Here is a 27,165-nt window from a genome sequence, read left to right as displayed (position 1 = left end):
ATGAATGGTGAACTGTGAGCAGAATGAATGAAAGCACGACATACATGAGACGCTTGAACAAAGCACAAAGGCACACGTTTCTTCCACCAGCTGCTCTGCGGGTAAATTGATTCTTATAGGGTTGGGCAATATATGGATATTATATCGATACCATGGTATGAGACCTGATATCATCTTAGATTTTGGATATCGTAATATCCTGATATGGCATAAGCATTTTCTTTTCCTGGTTTGAAAGGCTGCATTACACTAAAGTGATTTTCTGAACTTCCCAGACTGTTCTATTATTTGCCTTTAGCCACTAATGTACACCGCCTCCGGAACAGATGCGGTACGGCTGCGATCAGATCCACACTCATGTAATCTGTCAGACGGATGCGGGATCCAACCAAAATAGAACAGGTACGTAATTCTTCCGTACCGCATGTATCGCCCATCAATTAACATGGGCGAGAGTCGATACGGCAGTTTTGCCGGATCCGCAACGCAGCCGTAACGCATCTGGTGTACATTGCGTTCCCTAAAATATTGTCGCAATATCGATATTGAGGTATTTGGTCAAAACTTGTGTGATATTTGAACATGTCCATATCTCAGATTCTCAATTTAATCACTTTGATAGAACAGATCATTGTTGAACTTGGGTGAGGGAAAAGCATTTGAATGCATCAAAGCAACCAGAATGAGGACCAGATGCATTCAGTTATAGCACAACTGAGAGGGAGTTCTGGTCTTCAAGGTCTATCGAAGGTGCTTTGTGCTTTGGACAAGGGTCATGAGCACAGTGGACTGCAAATGGACTCTGGCATGGGGAGAGGAGGAGGAGAGGGGGATGAGGGATGACATGATTGGTTTTCTCCAATTCAACAGCACACAAATACTTACATAAACACTTATACATGCATAGAAATAAATCATTTTAACACTTAAATGGCACAACATGAAACAATAGACTGTGAATATTGAGGAAAACAAAAGCTCCTGTCAGCTTCTCTCACCTCTCATAGACATCTGATCTCTACTCAGTGTCATCGGCCACTCATTCGTTACAATCTGAGTCACGGTAGCCATTGCCAACACTTGAAAATTGTTTCTGTCATGTGCCTTGCTGCACAGACTGTTGGCGCTTCCTGTTAATATCTGGTTTCACAAACACTGGCTAGATCGGCTGCACAGCGGAAAAAAATAACTGCAAGAAGTTGAATCCTCATTCATTTCCCATATGTCCAAGCCAGACTGGCTGATGCTGGGAAGAGACTTGGTCAACAGGACTGACCTCACTGTTGATGTCCGCTCCTGCGTCCAGCAGCATCTGCACCATGGCCTCGTCTCCACGGACACACGCATACATCAGCGGGGTCATTCCCTGCACGCAGAAAAGATTGCTTCGTAGGTTAACTTGTGTTCCACAACTGACATTATGCCCCAATGAATACAGTAAAACCTAAATCCATCCACCACATTTTTTACCAAAAACCGTCACTAAAAAAGAAAAGAAAAAAAAAGTTATATGAACCAAAGCTGAACTGTTGGTCTGCTTTAAACCGTCTATCACTGACAGTTTCCCCTCCAGGCAACTTGATCAAGTATCATGAGAGCTTGCAACTTGATGTTGTGCTGCGGATGATCCAAATTTCATCAGATATTGTATGAATGAGTATTCCTCTGGGCCCCAGAGCAGACACCAAAACAGCTTGTCTGAAGAAAATGCAAGTTTGAGAGTTTCTGCTCACATCAGCCACGGGCGAAGTGTTGATTTCCCCCTGAAAAAATGATTTGACTTATACATGCTGTATTCTCCTGAGGGGCTTACTGTACTGGAGGTGGATGTTAGCACATAATGCAAAATTACTTAGCAGGCAAGCTGCAGGCAAAACTACCTCAGAAGAAGCTTTTGTATGTATGACCGGATGGTGTTTTGGAGGGAAGTGGCATACTTGAAAAGTACAGATTCTCAGGCAGCGTGAATGTACAAAATGTGCCTGAGTACAGTATGTATCGGTAAGCGTGTGAGTGCGTCTCTGACCTGCTCGCTCATGCTGTTGATGCCATCCGGCCCTAGCAGGTTGACAGCCTGCTTCACCAGGTCCGTGCGTCCGCAGTTGAGCATACGGAAGCCCAGATCCTGCAGGAACTTCGCCTCAGTAGAGGCAGCATCCAGTTTCCGCGACGCACAGAAACAGTCATCCGTTCTGAAGGGCAAAAACACACAAAGTGATTCATACCGGAGGCGGTGTTTTGACGGTTTCTGCACTTGTTTCCTATTTTCCCGAAATACCTGGCTGGGCTTATTTTCTCTCACTACAGGGAGGATGAGTGTACAAGGAAGTATGCATGTCTTTCCTTGTTTGTATCATTAAGATAAAAGGCTTAAAAAGCAAGTGTGCGGCTTAGGGCCATACTTAAGCTGGCGGGGTTCGCAGTCCACTCCAGGCAGCAGCAGCCTGGCGGCCTGCCGAACGTCGTCGCTGTCCACAGAGAAGCTGCGTCTGTGCTCGGTGTGGGCCACCGCCACCCGGAGCCACTCCATCAGGGGAGGCAGCAACATGAACGGCCTGCAGGGGGAGACAGAGATACATGTTCTCACCAACAGAGCCGCACAGTGAACTCCACTCATCCACAGTGCTTCATCTGCCACTAGCAAGGAAAATCCACCAAATGCAGAATTTGCACATGTTATTTCATTTCAATGATCTTATCCAGTTGAGCCAATATTTGAGAACATGAGCGTCACTCCCTTAAGAAGCTAGAATCAAAGACCCAAAAAATTGGTGCCTCACCAAGAGATACTCTGATGTTTGCAAATCTAAACTATCCAAGATCATAGGAATAACAAATGCAAATTCTGTTTGATCTGTTTTAAACAGGCTGGAACAGAGACATGGACCCACTATGTATTCCACCTATTCACTAGGAGCATTTTTAGCTGTGAGCAGCAGCTCCATAAGTCACTTTGTTGGTCGGTCGGTTGCTCGGTACACAAAAAGCTCACCACCCTTTTAGTGGGCACAGTTTTCGCCCTAGGAGTCTGAAATTTGGCATGGAGATCAAGTGTGTGTGTGTGTGTGTGTGTGTGTGTGTGTGTGTGTGTGTGTGTGTGTGTGTGTGTGTGTGTGTGAAGGTGTGTGTTTGTGTTCATGCCAATTGGCTAAAAGGGGACGGTGGGGGATTTTGAAATGCAGGGTGTCAGAGGCAGAGTACTATAGGCTGCCCCTGCCATCCTGCATTTTGGAAATGTGCATGTGGTCGTAGCTCTTGTTCAGCACAGCTCCGGTCTTCCTCAGCAGTGAGAAGGAAGCTTCCATCGCTGGTCACGTGTTTTGAATGAGCTGTCAGATCTCTGTGAGATGTGTACTTGAAGGAGCTCGCTCTGTTCCTCTGGGATCCACAGAGGATGTCTTAATGCCTGAACTGTCCTTGACATGCGCTCGGCCCACATCTGTCGCTCATTATTAGTCACTCATCAGCGCTATTCTCACGAGTTGACGGGTGGATCTATGCTCTCTTAATACTCCTGAGTTTCATCACCTGACAAAATGTACACCTTTTTTCCCCCCTCTCTTCAAAGGAAAGGAGAAACGTGACCCACAGCCACGGTGACGCTCTCGGTTGCACAGGCCTCATTAAGGAGGCACACAACGCCTCATCAAGAGGCATGAGACGTCTAACGACAATACGTTCCTTCACAGCCCCGGCGGAAAGCAGGTTCACGAGCGGTTCAAGGTCTTGTTGTTTCGATGCAACCCTCTTTCAAGAATTGTAATTAAGCGAAGACGTCTATCAGGTTTCTCAGGGCTTTCACTTATTTTGCTTTGACGTGATGCAAATGAATACGCCCAAACTTTCGTCTGTTATGGCGAGGGGGAGCTATAGCAGATGTGCGTCGGACACCTAGGAGAGACATTAGCTGATAAGTCGCTCCGTTACAGGCGCTACTCTGGAGCCCCACAGGAGGACTGCTCAGCATCAGCTGTCAGCCCCGCTTCCCACCGCTGCCACAAGCTGACAAGGGGTTCCACCAAAAACTCTAGGAAATACTGAACAGCTCCAGTTATAAATGCTAGGCTACTATGAATATATGTAATATGAATATATGTAATATGAGCAATAATGAAATATAGGGGAAAGAATAGCTCGTAAACTCAGCAGAAAAAGTGTTTCATAAGCAGGATATGTAAAGTATGTGAGGGTTGGGCGAGTAAATTGACACAGAAATCCAGTGGGGCTGCAGTTGACTGTTGAGTGTTCTGGCATAGTGAGTTGAGAGAAAACTAGCCAGCGGCCAGAAACGATGAAGGGGTCAGGGGAGTTAGCCTGCATGGAAACATTGCCTAATCTTATGTCATTCGCTTATAAGTCAGCAACACAGCTCTATAGCTGCCGGCTGATAATGACCCACTACGTCAATGATGCTAATTATTATCAATACTGACCGAGCACGTGTCTGTGCTGCACGCCCGTTCCAACGCTCGTTTCCTCTCAGGTCACCAGAAGGGCCTCTCTCTCCCCAACAAGCTGACACTCATATAAACCTATACTTTCCTTGCATAGGAAAACATCTGCTGTGCCATTTCAGGGGTTATGGGCTAAGTATGGAGAGGCAGAAATATAATAAAAGAACAGCATGCAGAGGTGTACAGTTACAGCAGAATCCTCTCTGCTGTTCCCTACAGAAGGGACGTTACCACGGGATTACTGCGAGTAATTACTCTAGTAATTACTGCAGTCATTACTGGATTACTGCGCCTGACAAGTCGAGAAAAGTCGTATATTGAGGTGAGGAAGAGGACAGACTCAGAGTTGTGAATTCAATTCACTTTGAGATTATGGAAGTGCAGAAGGGTATTTACTGCGGTCTGAAGCCTGAGGTGAGATTTTGCTTATTTGTTGCCCTGTGAATATTAAAGGGACATTAAGTACGATTTTTACTGTACCCATCGTACAGAATGACAGTGACAGTGATGACTTTGCCAGGTGCTGAGATATCTGGTCGGCAAAAACCATCTTTACAGCTCGTGCTCTGAGCTCTCGGAAACCTCGCCCCTCTCCTCGCATTTTCAACCGCACAAAAATGGAGGACTGCTACAAGCAAGCAACCGGCATCGCTACACATTTTCACTCTCAACTCAATTATTACAGTATTGTTTCTGCATCATGACATATCACCTCTTCACTAGACGTTTCTGTTGGAAATCTGCTCTAATTAGGTAGCGTACTGTTTCTATTGTAAAAAATGTGACTTATATTTCTGTTACAGGCCGTTAGCTGTGCCAGTGACATGTTGATGCTTTTGCAAGTCCTTGTTTACCCATAGAGGTTGATACTAAATAAATGAGGCTCAACATAGTGGTGACAACCTTTGATACTTTTTTCTTTTTTTTATAATATATAATACTCAAAGATCTCCACATGTAATTGGCAAGGGTTGGTTCTTAACTACAACTTTTTCTTACAACTTTTGTTTATATTTGGTATGTGCCTTGTCTGTGTTGATGCGGAGGAAGCAGTGTTCCTCTTCACCGTCAGATCCATCCCTAACTGCTCTCCTCACCTGTCGGTCTGTAAGGTGACCTTGGACGGCTCCACGTTGGGGTTTTCCCACTCCATCTGAGGGCAGTGCATGAAGTAGCACAGGGTGTAGATGGCCTCGGGCGCCCAGTGGAGTGCGCTGCCCTTCTGGTGGATGGGCGTCCCGTTGTTGTGGTTCTTCACATGCAGCGGCTGGAGGTGGTGCATGGCCCGGGACACCAGGTCACCTGGTGACACATATACACACAGGTGATGGAACACAAGCATGCAGACAGAGAGGCATCACATGTGCAGGCACACTCTCACACAGATGGGGGGGCGGGGGTATTTTGAGCATATTTGGCCTTTTAAAAAGACGCTGGGGGAATCATCCTCATTCCTTCCAGGCCCCTAAGGGACCGGCTCTGTCAGGGGAGATCCAGAGTTTCCACGCCCCACGGTACAGCAGCAGGCAGGGTCCATCCCTGTGTGCTGCTCAGCAGAGGAGCCATGCCCATGACTGCTCTCAGTGACAAAATGAATATTTATAGATAAACATTAGCTACTCTCCGAGCTATTTCCTCTGCATAATTCCCTAGTACTTTAAGGTCATCCACTAGGGCTTGAAAAGCAAAGCTTGAAAGGACTCTGCTAATAAGAATTTGAATAATCTCAAGGCGGCTTTGATGGAGTAAACAGTTCTTGGAAAACAATGTTCTGAGAATCTTTCCTTATTATACTTAAGAGACAACACATAATGTAAAGGGCTTTTAGTTGAGCAAAAACAGAGGTGAACTTTTTTTCCTAAAGCGTAAGTTAGTTTTGTTTTGCATAGCCAGACAGGTAGACAGACTGCTACCTAGCTTGAAAACATCATTACTGCGGTGCCTCGGTAATTGAACAGGCGATTATGCTTACCTGGAAAAACAAGCTTGTATTATTACAGCATGGAGTCAAAATTCCATCTCATGCTATGCTGTCAGGTTTCAGTCGCTTCTCTTTAGCGTCTAACCCCACCGCACTATGAGAAGGTGTAATGAAATTCTGAAGCAGGGTACATATAAAAAACAAACAAAAAGAACAATAGTCTGTCATATTGTACTGTTCAATGTTCAAGACAAAAACATAATAGATCACGATGGCACTTTATTGTTGGGTCTAAATGAAATGCAGCGTGTGTGCACATACAGAGCAGCGAGTGTTCGGGGAACAAACAGTCATTCACAGAGACAAAGGCGATGTTTTCGTTTTGTTTAGCATCAAAATTGTGCCATGTGCTGCTTGCCAAGATTCCATTTAGCCTCAACAATGTGAGAGGCAAGTGTGAAAAGGACGAGTGAATGAGGAGAGAGCGTTCATGCAGTAACACAGTCAATCTCTGGGGACAGCGGTGCTGTGCTGATAAAGACAATCAGAGCTGTGGTGGACATTACCTTTGATGCAATGAATACTGATGAGCAGGAAATATCCCTTATACACAAACTCTGGGACATTCTTTATTAAGATCAGGCCCAACAGCCTTGCAGTTTCTCTATGTCTCTCCTGCTCCTCTTCCTCCGCTTTATGGTACCAATGGGGATACAATGGGTTACACTGCCCTCTTAAGCAAGGTAAGGGGAGCTGCGGTGGCAATGAAGCAACAACAGTCATTCTGATGTCTTATTTATGCTGGCCCGTGACATTTCCGTTCTATGGCAGGATGAGCAGGCAGGCATCCGTCGGTGTGAGGAGGGAGATTATTTCTAAACCCACACAGCAAATCTGAAAGAGTGCCCCGGCGAAGCACCAGCTTAACACATAAAGTGAGATTACTGCCACTCCTTCAGGAAAACACTGCCGTGTGTTACAGTAAAGCCCCCAAGTCACCGAGAGATCCCTTCAGCGAAAGGAGGGGAGAATGACAACACACAGAAGGTGAGCAGTTTAAGGAGCTAAAAGAAAGGCCAATAGTAATTTCATTATATGAGACTCAAGGCTCTAATCCAGGGGGTTTCAAAGTCTGAGAATGTGGGCCTCCCTCGAGACAAATCTGGGGAAAAAGGTGTCCTGCTTGCCCAATTCCATATGGGCTCATGGTTATATTATTTGACCCCATAGACACTCAACAATTGAGCCAAGATAGCCTGATGTTGCTGTTTGACATACTTAAACCAAATACATAAAAAGGTCTGTCTGAAGGCATTTATTTGTTTCTGACTCTTAGTGGAAAAAACAGTCAAATCTCTTTAACCAAATCACACACATATAGGCTATGTGATCTCATTTTGATAACTAATGTCATATTTTTTCACTTCCATTCATTGAGCCTATACCTACCCTGAAACTGTTTGGAGCCCCCCTGGGGAGGCCCGCCTCCTACTTTGATACCCTTGTTCTAATCAATATCTCATTCAGGCGCGGTGGCAAGGGGCACCAGAGCTACCTCTCAAAAAAACTTAGGATACTGAAGGAATATAAAAGGCTGATTTCTATTTGAAAATAAAAGGGAAGAAAAAAGATCCCACTGACCTCTGCTAAGGTGTGATTGCAGGTTTCTCTGTATCAGAGAGAGCTTTGTTCAGATAAATTAGGATCATTTAGCTGTAGGTGCTCAATTAAATTGCTTAGATGTGGATTGTGGTGTGTTGATAGATCGATATGTCATTTCGTTAAAGCGAGGACAGAGCGGAGGGTGAACGTGAACAAATTGATAATGGCGAGGTGGTGATAACGTTCTTATCACTACTATACGGAGGAAGAGGAAGGTGATGGCAGAAGAGGGACCTAAAGCCTAGAGAGGGGCTCGGAGATTGAGGAACATTCTCCAACTGAGATTGAAAGTGTGGGGGAAACGTGTACGCTATAGCCATGTAAGCAACAACATCACTGTTCCCGTGGATTTAAGTCAAGGTGAAGGACCGCCAATGTCCTCAACTAAAGTTGTACCCCCACTCAACTACTTGTCTCTCAGCAAAGTCATGGCAGATGCAGCTTCCTGTTATGCATGTTGACATGAACAAGCTACTGTATGGAAGCTATGGATTAGATATTGACAGTGTGATTGACCGCTTTGCTGTGAACTACAAAAACATGCAGATCGTTGACTAGTGAGTAAAGTAGGCTACATATTTTGTTGGTTGTTGAGATTTTAGGTGACTAGTTATTATCAGCAATGAGTGGGCCAATCATAACAGTGTTATCATGTGATACATACAGTACCAATACCATCTACAGAGTGAGTTTCCTCAGTTGCTTGCTTTTAGACCATTGGCAATGAGTTGAGTCAGAGCTCGATTTAGTCTGCTCCACCATTGCAACTACTTAAAGACCCCCTAAAATCATGTTTCAAGATGTATATAAAATACTCTACTTTGAATAATAATTTGTGTCTGATGGTTTTTCCCCGACAAAAAAGTTAAGTTATCTTGTTAAAATCCTAAAAATGACTTCCCCTACTTCCAGTTCTGCCTCATTAAAAAATCCAAGGCAACCAATTAGGGTGATCTAGAACCTAACTAGCCAATCACAGCATACGACACGGGCTTTCAACACATTTTCACTGTCAACTCATGACAAAGTGATGACAAGAAGGGTTCCTGACTGATCTGCAGTAGGCTATATGACGAGTTGGGAGTGAGAATGTGTTGGGGCTTTAAGTGCTGAATACTGGACAGGGATTGGCTCCAGGATTCGTGATGTCACGAATTCAATGCGGCCTTTTCAGTGAGCTCAGAGAAACTTTCCACTTTCAGCAGACGATTGTGAAAACAGCCTTAGTGTCAAATTCTGCACAGACATCATTCTGCACAGTGAAGCTCAAACATCCACCTGAAGGAACAAGAAGAAAAACTTGATTTTTGATTTTAGGGGGTCTGTAAGCTATCCAGCACAGTACAGTCCTGTCAGTGGTGTACAGTATAGACTGGTTGTTGTGTAGCAAAACTGGTTGTTATGTAGGCTGCTGTCTAGACTCTATATCATTGTTCCCAAACTGTGGTGGTGGTCCGTGGGACTCCGCCTAGTGGTCCGTCAGACAATTGAAATTTTGGGGGAAATTTACAGACAGTTTTTACATACACATTAACCCTGAGGAGCAGCCGGATTGGGCAGATTTTTGGAAATATCACAATTTTGAACATTTACTTTCTGAGGCTGCAGCAGGCTCAGTTTTAAAGCCAGAGTGATGTTTCTGGTATCATATGAAACTAGACCTAAGGAATCGATTTCTACCAACCATGGCATGCTAGTTTGTCAGGAAGGTAGGTAAATAACGTGGGGGGGGGACAAACATTTTCAAAGGGGTCCTCTTTTTCACAGCCTAATGTTGGCAGGTGTGTGTGTGTGTGTGTGTGTGTGTGTGTCCGTTTTGAATCAGCTAGTAGCCTTATATTGTTATTTAGCATTTCTGCTGCTATTGCATGGTTAAATCAAAAAATGTTATTGTATTGCAGGAGGGGGGGGGGTGTTGGTATACGCAGTGGAAGTGGTGCCTGGGAAATTTGGTTTGGTACGTAGTGGTACTTCGATGGAAACGTTTGGGAACCCCTGCTCTATGTGAATGATGCTATTGTTTTTTACATACTGTATGATGAATGGATGTGCCTGTTTGTGGCACTGTTTGTTTACATGACTAATACAGTGATTCATTTGTCTGATATAACATGTTTTTTTTTAATCTTTTGTGTAACTTCTGACTATACACTTGATTTGCCATCTAAATTGTGTGCATAGCTGCATAGCCTTAGCTGGATGTGGTGTTATATCATAGAGTCTAACAGTCTGAATACTAATCCACAGTCAGACATTGAAGAACGTGCATGCATATATTGTTGGCTTGGGGATTTGACTCTCAATGGAAAAACAGTGGGCCTCCTTGTATAGCAATAGCAGCATAGCTAATTCACACCCTCGTCTATTGTATTGTATTATTGTTTTTTATATGATTGAGAAAAAAGTTGGCACCTGGTGCTGTTAATAAATAAGCTCCCCCTTAGCTCTCCGCAGTCACAATTATCTGCAGCCGCTACAGATCTCAGCCCAGGCAATTAATTCTTTATGCTAACAAGAAGACTTGAGGAGGTGACACAGCAGCTCCTCAGGTATCTCTCAGTACTGATTACCTTTTAGCACTGGGCCAGAGTGTTCTATCTTCAAAGCTTTGAAGAGCTCTTAGAAGAAAGTTTCAGAAGCAAACTCTCCTGGAGAGGCCAGCTTCCAGGGGCGTAGTGGCACTGCGTTGATTTACTGGGGAATTTACGAGCTTTGGCACCTTAAGGTCAGTAACCAGCAATGCAGCAACGCCCACATACTGTAACAACAACAGTGCTCATTACATCACAGAGTGTGAATGCTGTTTAATGTTTAATGGTAAGAGAGAAAGTAGACTCTCTAACAATGTAGAAGCAATTAATTCTCACTCCTCATGGAGCAATTACACGCAAGCCTTTATATGTGGCCACACAGTATCCAGCTCTCCTTTGGGCAGTGATGAATGAGCAGAGCTGCATTGTGCAGCGGCCGTGCAGCTGCTGCTGCCATCATCATCATCGTCATCACCGTTACTGTTTCAATTATTTGTTGCTATGCAGGCATGACTATGTTTCATGGCTGCCTGTGGCCATCCTGACGCAAGACGATGTGAAGATATTCCCCCTGCTGTGCTATTAGTTTTATCTATTAGAAAACACTCAGAGAGCCTTTACCCACCAGATAGCATGGGAAGGCACACGCTTAATGGGACAACAAGGTAAGACATGTGTTGTCTGAATCCAATACAGTTAGTAAAGACTCGCTGACCAACAGAGAAAGGCCGGGAAAGAAAGGGGGGGGGGGGGGGAACTGAAATTAGTGTCTACAAAACTCCTATTCCCTCTGGTTGTGCGACGTTGTTGAGACAACAAAACGTCTCCCTTTCCACCAAGTAACGTCATGAGTGGAGGTCGAACTAAGAAGGTCCTTCCTCATTATGAGTCATGACCCATCGCTGCATGCAGACGTCCAGGTCCAGTGTGACTGAATGTGCGCTGATGAGTCACACACTTCAGTCAGAGAGGAAGCAGGACACAGCGAGCCAGCCAGCTGTAAACCCCCCTGCCCCCTGGAGTCTCTCCCCGCAGTCGAGAGACGTTACTTTAGACGAGATGGCAAGACACTAATGACAGATGACAGACTCTCTTACTGTAAGAAATGCACTGGCCTCTATGGGAGAAGGGAGGAGTGAGGATGCACACTGCATCACAGGTGTTCTTTCTGCCTGTGCTCACCAGCATGAGGTTAAACAAAGAAGGTATAGACTTCACTGTGGGATAATGACAGCAAAGTAATCACTTTGAAAATGGCAGATTGCTGTCCCACAGCATTCATCTTTCAGATGGTATGTTTTTGTCTCTGCTATACAGTACTATTCAATGTGGCTGTTGCCAACTGAAAACCTTGTAACTCTCTTTTCATGTTGTAAAACCTCGTCAGCCCTGCCAGTCCCACTGATGGGACCATCTTTTCAAATGCATGATGTCACACAGCCAAACTTCAAACCCACAGAACTTTATTTTGCATTCTAGTCAAGATCCCAAGATTTCCAAAGATACCAAATATGCCGTGCGGAATGATATGGTAACGTGTATAAAATGATGCACAAGACATCAGACTCCATGACTCCAGACTCCTTGGTGTGATGGTGCAGCCATAAAGAGATGCGGTCACATACAGAATATGTATGTGACATTGACACAAAGTATAGAAACATGTTTTTTTCCCACTGACTTTGAAGCTACTTAAGGAGAGAATTAAGGGGAAAACAGTTTGAGTTGAGTTGAGTTGAGTTGAGGGGTTGAATGCAATGCAATCTGAAAACAAGACTATTTTTCTTGACATTTTGGAGATACAAGGTTCTCATTGTCGCTGTCCCAACAATATATTACTTTGCTGGGGTATTATGCAGAAACGATCATTATAGTGCAAAACACAAAGTTGTCAAGTAAACTTAGTCCTGAACTGCTGAGCGGGCTGTTGCCAGCAGTATCAGTCGCCCGGGGAGCATACGCAGAAAATCTATTAGCTGCCGTGCAAACTATTAGCTGTTGTGCAAACTTAGTCCTGAGCTGCTGAGCGGGCTGTCACAAGCCAGCAGTATCTTTACTTTACTTTATTTGTTTATTTGGACGGGACAGTGCATATTCATGAACATTACACAAGGCAACGTAAATAAGCCGGAGTTAGCAAGAATGCTAAATTACATCCGTAGTCCCCACAGAGAGACAGAAAAACGACAGAGGCAGCACCAGGACAGAACTAAACAGAACAATACAAAAAACAACATGAGCAATAACAAAACCAAAACGGATCAGAAACTAAAGTAAACCAAAATGAACTAAACTAGGTTAATAAGACAAGACAAAACAAAAACAAGAAGCATAACAGAGCAAGCAAAACAAGAGCACTACAGTACAATTTACACATGGTCGCAGATTTGGCTATTTAAAATCCATTTTTTTACGTTGTGTTTGAAAGATGGGAATGACAGACAGTTTCTTATAGTTTGAGGTAGCGAATTCCAGATTTGGCAGCCCTGGACTGAGAGGGTGTTTTTGCCGAAGGCAGTTGTCCGGTGTGGTACTACACAGTCCCCTCTGGCGAAAGCCCGAGTGTTGAGTCCTGTGTCAGGCTTCCGTTTTATGAATTCCCTCAGGGGGGGCGGGCAAAGACCATGTAAGGTCTTATAGACAATACCAACCTGTTTAAAAACTTTAAAGTTGACAAAACTTAGAAAATGATACTTACTGAGGATGTTACAGTGGTGATATGAGTAGGGTTTTCTGTCAAAAACCTTCAGTGCACTTTTATATAACTGTTCAATGGGTTTGAGGATCGTTACTCCTGTGCAAGACCAGTTTGTGAAGCAGTACTCAATATGTGATAGTATCATACATTGGAGATAAGATTTGGCGGCCCCTACTGTCAGATAAGGTCTGATTTGTTTAAAGTTTTGAAGGTTGAACTTAATTGTGTTAGCAACCTTTTTTACATGTTTTTTGAAAGTTAGGGTAGAGTCTAACATTACCCCGAGGTATTTGAACTCAGACACCAGTTCAAGTTCCTCCCCGCCCAGGAACACATTCGATGACTCTAAAACCACAGATCTTTTGGAAAAAGCCATGCAGACGGTCTTTTTGGCGTTCAGGAGTAGACATGAGTCTGTGAGCCAGTCCTGGACGCTACTCATTGCATCAGTTAGAGTTTTTGACACCTCTGCATAGCTTTTACCATGGGTTAGTAGAACCGCGTCATCTGCATACATCTGTGCATGTACATTTTTACATACATCAGGTAAGTTGTTTATGAATAGAGAAAACAGGATTGGACCTAATATTGACCCCTGGGGGACACCAACAGAGCAAGTGTGGTAAGCAGACTTGATACCATTTATGCTGACGCACTGTTCTCTATGTGATAGGTATGATGAGAACCATTTGATGGCCTCAGAGGAAAAGTTGAAGTGTGTTAGTCTGGACAAGAGCACCTGATGGCTGATGGAAAGAGCACCTGAGGGCTGATCAGTATTAGTATTAGTCGTCTTGGTAGCTTAGCCAAAAATGTAATAATCATGTAAACTTAGTCCTGAGCTGCTGAGCGGGCTGTCACAAGCCAGCAGTATCAGTGTCAGTATTAGTAGCACTGGTAGCATAGGCAGAAAAACTATTAGCTGTCATGCAAACTTCGTCCTGAACTGCTGAGTTGGGTGTTACAAGCCAGCAGTGTCAATAGCAGTGGCAGTATCAGTCGTCCTGGCAGCACAGACAGAAATTAATTAGCTGTTATGCAAACCTAGTTCCACCTGTGTCTGTGCAGGTTCCTCCATACATGGCCCTATTTTCTCTTTCTCCTCCAGGCGACTTTCATTGGCCTGATTCTCGTCAACGCTGTTGACCCTTCTGGTCCGGTGATCCTTATCACAGCTGCTGGCCCTGCAGGCGACCTTCATCGGCTTGTCTTTCGTCACCGCTGCTGGCCCTGCTCATCTGGTCGTTCGTCATCACCCTGGCCATTCGTCGCCTCTCAGCTGGCCGCTCGCCGCCGCCCTGGCCTATTACCCGTTATTCATCTGTTTGCTCGTCGTCGCCCTGGCCCTTCGTCACCATCACTGACCTCTATCCTCTCCACCACCACCCCTATTTTGTTTGTTTTCTTCCCCTTCCAGGCGACGCCACCACTGTGCCCTCATGGATCTCTCACTTACAGACAAAAACAATTTCCTTTCCCACTTGGCTAACTATCTCGTTTCCCCGAACTTATGAACATTTAAAGGCTCAACTTTTTGAACTAATTTTTTTTGGGAGGGGAGGCTGGCCAGCAAGACTACCTACCCCCCCCCCCCCCCCAAAAAAGAAGAAAAGAACATGGGTTTTTAAGGTCTGAGGCTACCCCAGGGGGCCAGTCCCCGGGGCAGGTTTTCTTACGTATATCTAGTGGCGATCCTGGCATTAAGACCTGCCGTCAAGGTCGCTTCATGGCCACTCCTGCACAGAGTGGACATCCCTCCCCCAGGGGGCCTGCGGTAAGGCATGAACGATTCAAGGCTGAGGGATGCCGGTAGGTTAGAATAGTTTATGTTAGGCTGTAGAAAAGATAGATCTTTTTTGGTTCAGGCTAAAATTTGATTAGATTAGATTAGATTAGAGTAGGTTAGGATAGGGCAGGTTAGGCTGTAGATTAGCTAGATTCCCTGTTTGCTAGTTAGTTCCGGTAGAGGTTAGAGTAGTCAGAATGTCTGCAGCTGTTGCTCATTTGGTGTGGCTGCTCTGCTGCTGGTTCCAGGGTGCTGCTGTTGCCTCAGCGTTCGGGCAAAATGTGGCGATAATTCAGTACTATCGTTTGTCGTCTTTCAGTGGTATCATATTGCGATGATATGACAATTGCCAGGTACTTATAATATGATAATATGATAATTGGATTACTACATGTGACTTTGCTCACATGAACCATATTGTGATATACTTTAATATCGAGAATGACCCCTGTGATTATCGTGATATTGATTTCAACCGTATCGCCCAGCCCCACTATACCCTGTTTGTTCTGCTCTCTCTCTTCTCCCCCTCCCTCCCCTCCTCTCCTCCTCTCTCTCCCCCCCCCCTCTCTAAGATTGTCCAATCCTGTTTATAGTGTTAGCTAGACTGAGCTACACGTATTCTCTGTAAAGCGCTCTGAGATATTCTAAAATCATTAAATGCAATGGTACTTCCCTCTAAAGACTCTGCTGTTTTCATCAAGAAGACGACATTCTGGGCTATTAAAAGTAAAGATTACCTTCACCGTGGAATCGTGGATGTAAAAAAGAAATACCCTTTTTGTGCTGATCTCTGAAACGTATTACTGAACGTACTGAAACACAATTAGTAGTTTCAACAGAGCAGGCCCTGTGGGTCTATTTCTTTCCCTGGGAAACGTGTTTTTGAAGTTTGATCGTGACTGCTGCTCCGTATTATTTACATAATGAGTGAGTTAAACCTGAAAGATTAATTTAGTGCTCAATATACTGTAGTGTAGATGTAGGTAATGACATTTGTGAACATGTTTGTGTTACTATACATAAAAGGTTGTGACGAACGTGAAAAAGTCATAAAGTCATAAATAGCCACAAGCAGCCATCAGCTGGGTCCAATCCCATGGGCTAAACACACACAGATGTCTGAGGTATCGCAATTCCAATTGCACAACCAAATGTGCTCTGACATACTTTGGAACCGCTTTGTAAATATATATGTGAAGTTTGATTGCTCTAGCATTAAATGTTTAGGTTTGTGCGTCTTAGTGTAACTTCATGTGTGTGTGTGTGTGTGTGTGTGTGTGTGTGTGTGTGTGTGTGTGTGTGTGTGTGTGTGTGTGTGTCAGAGCCAAATGGCTACATATGTCAAAATTACCTGGAATAGCCATGATGCAGGCAGCTGAAATATGCTGTGTGTAAAATGTGGTGGAGACCAAGTCAACTTTGCAGGAGTAATAATGATAGTAATAAAAAAGTGTTATTGCGAGGTTGGCTTCATGGTGGTGATGGCGATGGCATACAGGCACATGTGGTGGTCGTCGTTTGGTTTGGATTAGTTTGGCTGCACCAACTTTAAAAGCATATAAAAATGCCTGCTTGCTTCCTGTTTGTACGTCTTTGCTGTGTCAAGTCAGAAATGAAACCAGTATAATACATTCATTCATTCATGTTCATGTTGAGTGAAGAAATTCAGTTGGATTGTTTTTGTTCTTGTTTTTGTTTGTTTGGTTGTCATGTTCCCCTGAGTAGTGGGGGAGATTAGAAATCTATCCACCATATCTGGTGGCTTGGTATTTACAGGTCTCTGACCTCCTGGTCGTTTTATGGCAGACAGAGAAGAAGTGGAAGAAAAATCTAAGCAACAAGCACAAACCTTTAAGCCCACAGCGCAGTGGTGTGGCTATTCAGCTTTATGGCACCATGTCCACTCCCCCTACAAACCTCTTGAATCCCTTCTCTCAATGACCTTCCTATCCCTAGCTACGGCCGCTTTTCCCTAACCCCGCCCCCTCATACAGTACACCCTCATTCTGGGTCTATCTAACAGATCAGAATAGAGGGGGGAAATGTGGCTTGATTCATCCCTCTCTTCCATTGGGTCTGGAGAGCAGAGATGTCTCAACCTGCAGAGTGAGCTCGTTGCCATTTGACCTTGTTTGACCATGTCATATTGTATAGATTTACATGATGGAAATAGCCTGCATGCAGCATAATATGGTATCCTCCACCCATTGACAGCTCTAAGAATAGATCCAGCCAAATTCACTAGCATACCGAGTTACACAAACAATCCCTTCCACGTCACCTGTTGTTACACGTCTGCAGCAGGACGATGATACACACACACACAAACCTAATAATTGCACTATTTAAGGGCCTGTCATTTCAAATATGGTAATTTGCCATTTTGGCGAAGGACAAAATAATACAAAGAGGCGAATCAGTGGCAAACTTCTAAAAATCGAGTCTAAATGTCAGTGCAAAAGATTGCACCTGTGATGCAAATTTCACTGCACTGGAGCAGAATAAGTCATTTTATGCCACCAGATTTAATTTAGCAAATGAAACAATTTTCATCCGTCTTTCCCTCGACCATTCCCATCTTTGCTCTTTTTTGTCTGCTTTTTCTCATTTGCACTCTTTCAAAATACACTTTACAAGAACAGCCTGATAGCACAGTCATTGTTGTATATTCTGCTTTTCTCAATGATTATTATTTTTGTCAGACTTGACTTGATATCATTATCGCTGGCCTATATAAGCTCTGATCGTATTTGCAGTGTCAACATGGCAGAATGAGTCCTTGCTTGACCTCATCAATACAACATGGACAGAGGAGCGGTGATTTGGCTCCGCTTCCTCTCGAGCTCCTGGGAGAACATATCTATCCTGAGAAGAATTGGCTCTGTGTTGATTCTGAATGTTTGCACTGGAGATACAGAAAGTTGTTTTTCTCTCATCCTGACGTGCCGATGCCATGACAACAGCAACTCAGGAGATTCCCCCCTGCTGATACTCTGTGATTTAACATGTGATTTGAATTGTGAGCGGTTGTCAGAAATTTAGTTATTAATAATTAGGACAGGGGTTTTCAAAGTCTGACACTACGGGCCTCCCCTCAATCATCGGGCAAAGCGTGTGTCCCCCCCTCAGTTTACTTGCTTAGCTTTGCTCAATTCCTAGATGCCTATGGATCATGATTATGTTATATGATCCCATAGAGTAGACACTCAATAATTTAGCCAAGCTCGCCTGATATTGCTGTTTGCCTTCAGACTACACTGTACAGCAAATACATCAAAAGGTCTGTCTGAAGGTTTGTTTCTGACTCTGGGAGTCAAACACATTTAGGTTATTCTATGTGATGTCCAGTTGACAGCTAATAACTAGTGTAATATTCTTTCACTTGCATTCACTGAGCCTCCCCTGAAACTGGGGAGGGCCGCCTCCCACTTTGAAAACCTCTGAATTAGGAGCTACAGCACACTGTATTCTGAGAGTCACGTGACTGTATTTGTAGCTATAATGTGAGTATAGTAGTATATGGCATAGTATAGCTTCAGCACTTTTAGACTTCGGTGGCGTTTTCTGAAGCAGTCAGCTTGAATGAGCGACACAGCTGCACGCAAACACACCAAGAGACAAAACTGTGTGTCCTGTCAAATGAGCGGCGCACTCAGTCACTAAACAGTGGTTACATATGATCAGTGATGTATCAGAACGGAGAACGCCATGGGAAAACATAGAGCTGTGAATGCAGAGGGGTACGTACAGCACAGCGTGCCACTCTATGTTTGTTGATGCTTTATGAATCGCAGGAAAGTTTCTCTGAAGCAGAGAAGAAGGTGGAAACATTAATGAAGGCTTTGCGCTGAAATGTGTGTGTTTTGTCCAACTTTGGCTGGACATTATACGTTTTGGGGCTTTTTGCTGTGTGAGTGTGGACACAGGCTAAACATGATTTCTCAAATGATGCTGAAAAAAACCTATTACTATTAATTTACAAATATTCCTCCTTGTAAATTGCTTCATATAAATGTATTTCAGAAAACATTTAGACATCTGTTCGGGGCGGAAAGGATCTGGTGGGCATAACGTGATCCTCCCACGTGCTACGTCCTGCCGGTGAAGCTCCCCGCTCTCAGGTGAAAAGAAGCGGCTGGCAATTGCACGTGTCGGAGGAAGCATGGTGCTAGTCTATGGCTGTCCTCAGATTGGCAGAGGGTGGAGCAGCGACCGGGGCAGCAGGGGGAAATTGGCCAAGTACATTGAAAAAAAAAAGAAAAAAGATTTAGACATTAGAGTACCGGTAGGCTACATTGTGAGCAGACAGACATTCAATTAACTTTCGGAGATCTTGTAAAACTTATAAAGCAATTAGAATCACATTATATATTTTTTCTTCTGATTTCCCTCCATTTTCTCCACTATAATTACTTGGCCAATTTATCCCCATGCTGCCCTATTGGCTGCTCCGGTCGCTGCTCCACCCTCTGCCGATTTTGGGAGAGCCGAGACTAGCCTAGACTAACCCTAGACTAACCCACGCTTCCTCCGACACATGCGCAGTAGCCAGCCGCTTCTTTTCACCTGACAGGGAAAGCTTCACCGGTAGGACGTATCATGTGGGAGGATCACGCTATGCCCACCAGCTCCCTTTCACCCCGACCGGGAGCCCGAACCGACCAGAGTAGGCGCTAGTGCAGCGACCAGGACACATACTCCCAATCCGGCTTCCCACCCTCAGTCACAGCCAATTGTGCCTGTATGGATGCCCGACCAAGCCGGTGGTAACATGTGGATACGAACCTGCAACCCTCGTGTTGGTAGGCAGGGAATCTACCGCTATACTACCCGGACGCCATTAAAATCATATTTTAATAAGTGGCTCTGGTTCACTGGAATTGCTTACTTTGCTTACTTACTACCATGCTGATTTTCACATAGAGCGATTCACATTCATTAAAACAAACACGCACGCATGCACGCACGCACGCACACACACGCACTAACATACGCACACACACATGCACTCTAGGGTTTGAGCGACATCAGTTTGCCTTCATTATTACATACTGACTTATTACTATCATATTGGCCTTTTTATTAAATATCAGGCGTCAGCAGTCATGTTGTTTGACCTGCGATGTCATGGAGGTGCCTCCCTGACCACAGCTACATAAAAACAGTCCAGGTAATGGAATTTAATTTTCTTTGCACATTTTATTAATTTAATTGCTTTTTGTAAATGAGTTCATACTTTAAAGGCCTAATGTACTCCAGAGTTTCCTCTAAAGCAGTGGTACGCAACCTTGCCCTACTCAGGAGCCATATTGACAAAATAAAATCTTTGAAAGAGCCACAATCCAAAAAACTCCCTTTCCTCCCTTTATTTTTGTAGATTTTTATTTATTTATTTATTTTAAGAACTTAAAAGAGCCACAACTACCCATAAAGGAGCCGCATGTGGCTCTAGAGCCTCGGGTTGGATGTTTTTAATGCATTGCTTACCATCAACAAACAACAACCTGTTTAAAAACACGTCAAAGAGCCATGCCATTGCTCTGGGCAGCATATTTCATCATCACGACGCACCGGGACAGCCGACTTTTTCTTCAAACAAATTACAGTACGTAATAAGCCAATTGTAAACACTTTACGATCTCAGGAATGTAGTTCCATAGCGCCGAAAATAGCCCCCCATGTAATGAAGAAATTGTTCTCATTTGAATTTGATTTGATAATAACAGCCTGATTTTTCACGGTAACTGCTAGCGATTAAAAAAAAGTGTAAACTATGTGAGCTGTATTCACGGTTTTTAGCTTACAATTGAGCCAATGACTTCTTCTGGGATGATGGTTAAAAAAGGTATGAGGGAAGTCATAAAGTAATGGGAGTAGAGCAAACGCATTGTTGATTTTTGTTGGTACTGGCCTCCAACAATAACCTTACGCTGTAGATGGTTTGTTGTCACATAACCATCTGGGAACGAGTCGCTCAAGAAACTGTTTGAAAGGGCAGGCATTTTCAAAAAATACCTGGGAGGTGATTGGATGAACCATCTGTCTATCACCGTATATCACAGGCTCGCTTTCGCTGGCGTCACACCTAAAGCCCGCCCGTAGCCGCCTCATAGGACGCTGATTGGTGCGAACCACTGGTGGTTCAGATTCAAACCAATAGATTGAAGTGTGGCAAGATGGATTTGTCATGTGATCAGGATCTGATGATCTCGCACAAAATTGGCTGAACCCTAATGCACACATACACACACACACACACACACACACACACACACACACACAAACACACACACACACACACAAACACACACACACACACACACACACACACACACACACACACACACAGGCATGTGTGCACGCACGCACATACACCCAAACACACACACACACACACACACACACACACACACACACACACACACACACACACACACACACACACACACACACACACACATACACCCAAACACACACACAGACACACAGGCATGTGTGCACGTACATACACACAAACACACACACACACACACACACACACACACACACACACACACACACACACACACACACACACACACACACACACACACACACACACACACACACACACACACACACACACACACACACACACACACAGGACAACTCACTGAGTTCAGAGATGCTGCCCACTCTGGTGGCCAGTAAGCACTGCTCAATGGAGCGCAGCTCAGACTGGCTGTAGGCGTTGCCCTCTGCACTCTTCCCCGGCCGCTGCTGCTGGTCCCTGTGAAGGGTCAGGCTCTCTGGGAGGCTGAGCACACCTGAGAGAGAGAGAGAGAGAGAGAGAGAGAGAGAGAGAGAGAGAGAGAGAGAGAGAGAGAGAGAGAGAGAGAGAGAGAGAGAGAGAGAGAGAGAGAGAGGGAGAGAGAGAGATGAGAAAAAATGAAAAACTAACATGTCACTTCAGGCAATCTTTATAAAGGCTGTACACTACTTGAATATAGCATCTGATTTAAAGCTAGAACATGAACTTTTATATATAAATGAATGTCTGTTACATTCAAGCCATTGACAAACGAGTTCCCACAATGCTGATTAAGCCTATCGCCGTCAGATAACTCTCTCTGTATTCCACAGTAGACCGGAGCTTTCAATCTGGTGTCGTCCTGGGCTGGCTAATTTCTGGTTAGTGTAACAAGTCATTTTCGTGGGGCTGTGATATTCTAAATGATTTATCCACTCTTTTGAGTATTGTAGGCTATGGTGGAGCTACGGTGGAGCTATGCCAAATGCTGCATTCACGTGCTGCTCAGACTGTCCTCTTTCCTGAGTTGGGAAGTCATTCTTCCTCTGTGCTTTCATGAGCTTTTAAATGGTAATGTGGAAACAACATTGGACACTACAAAGAAGATCTCTTGTATTTTATTGCTCAAAGCGTTTAAACATGTTGAAGCTGTTTCCAGTGTTTGCGTGACAACAAAGAGCAGAGGAAACGATCGGGAGCTCATTTTCCCAACACGACATGAATAATAATAATAATAATTGATTGGATTTATATAGCGCCTTTCTTTTTTTTTGTAACTTTATTTTTAAAGTTTTTGTTGTAGCACAGACTGTTTACATCATGTTCCAACATTTCTCCACATGAGTGACAGTGTTACAAATGCAAACACACAGAATTAAAATAAAAAACAAAAACAAAAAACAAAAAACAATAAACATTCAGGTCATCTTGATGGGTGTTACAGATCAATTTTTAGTTTTTTACTAGTTAGCTTTGTGTTGAGTTATGTTGTTCGGTTACTTGTTCCAATCAGTTTCAGAGAGAGAGAGAGAAGTATAAAGCAAAAGATGGAGAGAAAAAATAAAAATAAAATGGAATGAGACATATACATGTATATAATACATTCGATGTGAAAATACACATGGACCAAACGAGCACAGACAAGGCTAAATGGGAATGGAAGCTCCTCCTTCATTCATATGCGCCAACCATTTGGACCAGAACCCATCAAATTTATCCTTTTTCAATCTTAGATAGAAGGTCAGTTTTTCCATCTCATATATTTCCTGTACAATTGCTATCCACTCTTTTTTTGTTGGTGGGTCCTGGTTTAGCCATTTTCTTGTTATTGTTTTCTTGCTGGCAACAAGAAGTATTTTGAGGAGGTATTTTATCTTGTGGATTAAATTCGATTGGTATATTTCCCAGGTATATGGTGCCAAAACTGTCATCTATTTCAAAACCTAATATTAATTTGATCTCTGAGATTATTTTTAACCAGTAATCTTGGATTGCTGGGCATTTCCAAAATATGTGATAGTGATCAGCCATTGAATTATTGCATTTTCTCCAGCAATTACCGGATTCTGGTCCATCGTTCTGTAAATATTTTCTTCTCGGAGTAATAAAAAATCTGATTAGGTTCTTCCATGAAAATTCTCTCCATTGTATATAGCGCCTTTCTAGACACTCAAAGCGCTTCACATATCAAGGCAGGGAGGGGAGGGAACTCAACTCATCAACCACCGATGTGTAGCACCCACCACCTGGGTGATGCACGGCAGCCAGTTTGCACCAGAACGCTCACCACACATCAGCTGTCATGGTGGAGAGTTGAGGACTGAATGTACCAATTAAGTAATGCGGGATGATTAGGTGGCCATGATTCAAGGAAGGCCTGTGTGGGAATTTAGCCAGGGGCCCGGGGTGGGGTTACTTACACCCCCTACTCTTAAGAAGAGTGCCGATGGGATCTTTAATGACCACAGAGAGTCAGGACCTCGGTTTAACGTCTCATCCGTTTTCTCTGCCCCAGGGCAGAGTCCTTGTCTCTGAGTCCCCAGGGCAGTCCCCAGGGCAGAGTCCTTGTCTCTGCCCTGGGGCATTGGGGAGATTATTCATCAGATCAGATTATTGATCAGACCATTCGGACCAGAGCACCTCCTACTGGTCCTCCAACACCACTTCCAGCACCAGTCTCCAAGGAGTATCCTAGGCCAGACCTGCTTAGCTTCCCAAGGAAAGCCAGTAATGTAATGCAGGAGCCACTGGTGCTGAGCAGCACACGTTCCTTTCCTGCCAGAAGCACCAGAAGGGCGAGACAAATGTTTTGCACTACAAAAGTTGCACACTCCAGCTTTAATTCCTGTCAACTTAGACCATTAGTCTAGAATAACTTGTCTCAGTGTCATAATTGTGTCCAAAACATTGTGGGAGACCAACCGGGTACTAATTTTAATTTCCTGCAATTCTACAGACTTTGGCACCACTGCTTTCTTGTGCTTGATTTTTCTTTTCTTTTCATTAGTGTGTTGCTACAAGTGTTTATGGTCCAGATATTAAACAGCAGAGCTGGTTGGAAGTCTTGGTGCAAGTCCAAGTCAAGTGTCAAGTCACTTGAGACAAGTCTCAAATCAAGTTACAAGTCTAAGTGCAAGTCAAGATAAGTCTCTCAGGTCTGTGAATGCTGACCAGGCCCATCACAATGACGTGGGACCAGTTCTTGTGTTTTTAAAGTTTTCCTTTCAAATATTTTTTCATTCTATTATTTTTATTTTTTCTTCCATGTGATGTCTTGTTCTCACCTCTGTGCATGATACTTGTTATTATCACGACATGAGAGAGAGGAATAAACAACACATATCTCCTCATAAATGTCAGTGATGCTTCACTGTGTTGTTTGTGACTTTACAGTTCATCATGTCGTTACAAAAGGATAATGAGGTTCAGCGTAAGAGGTCGTTACATGTGTTTATGTATTTTTCTAAAAAGTGAGAGTGAATGAGTGAGAAAAAATGGAGGCAGACTAGACGGTAATTATGCTTTCCAGCGTGCGCCTGCCGAGGCATTGTCCCAAAACTAATAATGTGTAATATTTCAGATGCACTTTCATTACACACATCTTCCCTGTGTGCATTCGTTATTCTTCCCTGCTCTGAGGGTAACAAGGCAGATTATTTCCACTTCGTTCTGCTGACACTTTTCTATTCCTCTCTAGCTTAGTGTCTGCAGTCAACTCACAAGACGGCTGTAACCAATGGCTCTAGTCACTGGAGAAAAGAATTAGCTTTGGTTAACAGCTCATCTGTCTTTATATGCTGCTAATTCAATTTACATGCTGCCTGCGGTGAAGGTGGCATTCTTCATTTGTCTCTTGGGAGAGTAGACAGTTCTTTAGGCAATTCATTTGACCTTTCCTCTAACCCTTTAGACCAGAGCTTCTCAACGTGGGGTTCGGGGACGACCAGGGGTCTTTTAGGCAGTGGTTCTGGTCTAGCCTCATGACCCACATTTTTCCTTAGTCATTAAGGTGCGACCCAAATATCAAGATTTTTCCGTCGCCCAAATGTTGCCTAACTTTGGAGCATTATTTAGCTTCCTTCCCGACAAGCTAGCATGACAAGATTGGTACCAATGGAGTCCTTACTTTAGGTCTTCTAGTTTCATATGATAGCAGGATCTTCACTCTGGCTCTAAAAAGGAACCCGCTACAGCCTCTGAAAGACAGGAATATCGGCCGGTGTCCTCAACGAGTAGAACTAGTTTTTTTCATGCACACAACCGCGACCCACTCAAAATGGCCAATACAGATAGTCATGGAATTCTGGACAGATTTTCCGATTTGGGTCTGAGACATTTTCATGACATCTTCATCAAATGGGGGGTCCGTGGAGTTGATTAGGGGTCCTTGATATGAAAAAGGTTGAGAATCACTGTTTTAGACAATAGAAACATTTATTCATAGAGAAACTATGGGCAGTCAGTGTTGGTGTGCTAAACACTATTTCTTAGGGCGTAAACTAGGGATGGGACAATATATCGAAATCGAAACCCAATATATGGCAATACAAAAATGTGACAATATCATGGAGCAGACAAATTAATCGTGACATTCGCTCCATTTTAGTCTGCTGTAGTAATCACAAATGAGATGGCGTGCCCATCGCAATTTCACAAGCTCTCCATCCAAATCAATTATTTGCACTTTGTAATGACATTTTTTAAATTATTGTTTACATTCTAGCAAGCCAGTGCTATTACTAGAAAGATTTGTAGCTCAGAAATAAACAATTCTTTACAGAGTCTGTCACACTTTGTCATCGCTGAAATCCAATCGTGGTTGGATCGAATCATGAACCTCATATCTGCGCATGATGCATCTCTATCCAGCAACTCGGAAAAAATACGAAGAAAAACGATTTCTTGGAAATCAGTCAAAGTTGTTTACTTTATACTTTTGGCCATTGAATATGTTAAATACTGAAACACGACAGGATAAACTCTTGGCGTCAGGTTTAGTTGTGAAGTTCCCACAGTGGAGGTAATAACAGATGAGGATGGAACAGGTGCTCTCTGTCACACTTCACAGAACACAGACCGCAGCGGCCTTTCATCTCCGTCCTGGTCAGGTGAGGCCAAAGAGCCTCTGACAAGATGCAGGACTCTGGAACAAAGAGTAGGAGACACCACCATCTGCCACACTGCCTTCAGGTGTCTGCACTTACAGCTTTCAACCGAAACACCAGGCATGTCGTTAAAAAAGAAAAATCGAAACTTTTTCAGCTTTGTTTCTGCTGCCACCTGGCTTTGACCTGATTGCTCCTCTGAAACACCTTTTTATTGCTTTTACAGCTCACATTGTGCCCTCTTTGGTGAGCAATTGTGCAAAGCTCCAGGAAATCCAGCTTAAACCACTTAAAGCAGTGGGAGGGCTGCCCTGCTGCCTTCTTAACTCTCATTTTCTCCTGCCTGCCCACACAATTTTATAATTAGGTAAATAGGCCACTTAGAGCACGTCTATAGGATTCCTCCTCCACCTCTTTTGATGTGTGCAGACAGAGGACCCCCACAAGGAAATTGAGCTGCAAAAGACATCAGTTTCATAATTGCATTCTCGTCCGCGTACAAACTCGACTCGGCAACACCGCTGACCTGACTTGAACAGGCTCAAACAGCCTGATCTTTCACTCTCAAATCAGCCATATTGCCTATTGGTTTCATTGTATTTTGTATTTCTGGAGGTTGTGGTGGTCACTGGTCACACAGGGCTGCCTGAGGTGAGTTGAGTTTACCCGAGACTGAGGCTGTAGGAAAGAGACTAAAACATGCTGAGAGATTCAAG

General features: G+C 43.9%; 1 protein-coding gene across 1 annotated transcript in view; it reads right to left on the bottom strand.

Annotated features, from left to right (window-relative positions):
- btbd11b (BTB (POZ) domain containing 11b) overlaps nt 1–27,165 on the bottom strand; it is a 96,201-nt gene that overhangs the window by 13,022 nt on the left and 56,014 nt on the right. Inside the window, exons 2-6 of the mRNA XM_083655066.1 lie at nt 21,709–21,861; nt 5,552–5,756; nt 2,403–2,555; nt 2,027–2,192; nt 1,277–1,366 (exon numbers count right to left, since the gene is read on the bottom strand). Coding sequence (XP_083511192.1) covers nt 1,277–1,366; nt 2,027–2,192; nt 2,403–2,555; nt 5,552–5,756; nt 21,709–21,861 — 767 coding nt within the window. The remainder of the gene's footprint in view (nt 1–1,276; nt 1,367–2,026; nt 2,193–2,402; nt 2,556–5,551; nt 5,757–21,708; nt 21,862–27,165) is intronic.

Source organism: Poromitra crassiceps (assembly GCF_964638095.1).
Source record: "Poromitra crassiceps genome assembly, chromosome: 18".
NCBI classification, from domain to species: domain Eukaryota; kingdom Metazoa; phylum Chordata; class Actinopteri; order Beryciformes; family Melamphaidae; genus Poromitra; species Poromitra crassiceps.
Note: the sequence above shows the minus strand (reverse complement) of the source record. Positions and strands in the feature narration are given on the sequence as shown.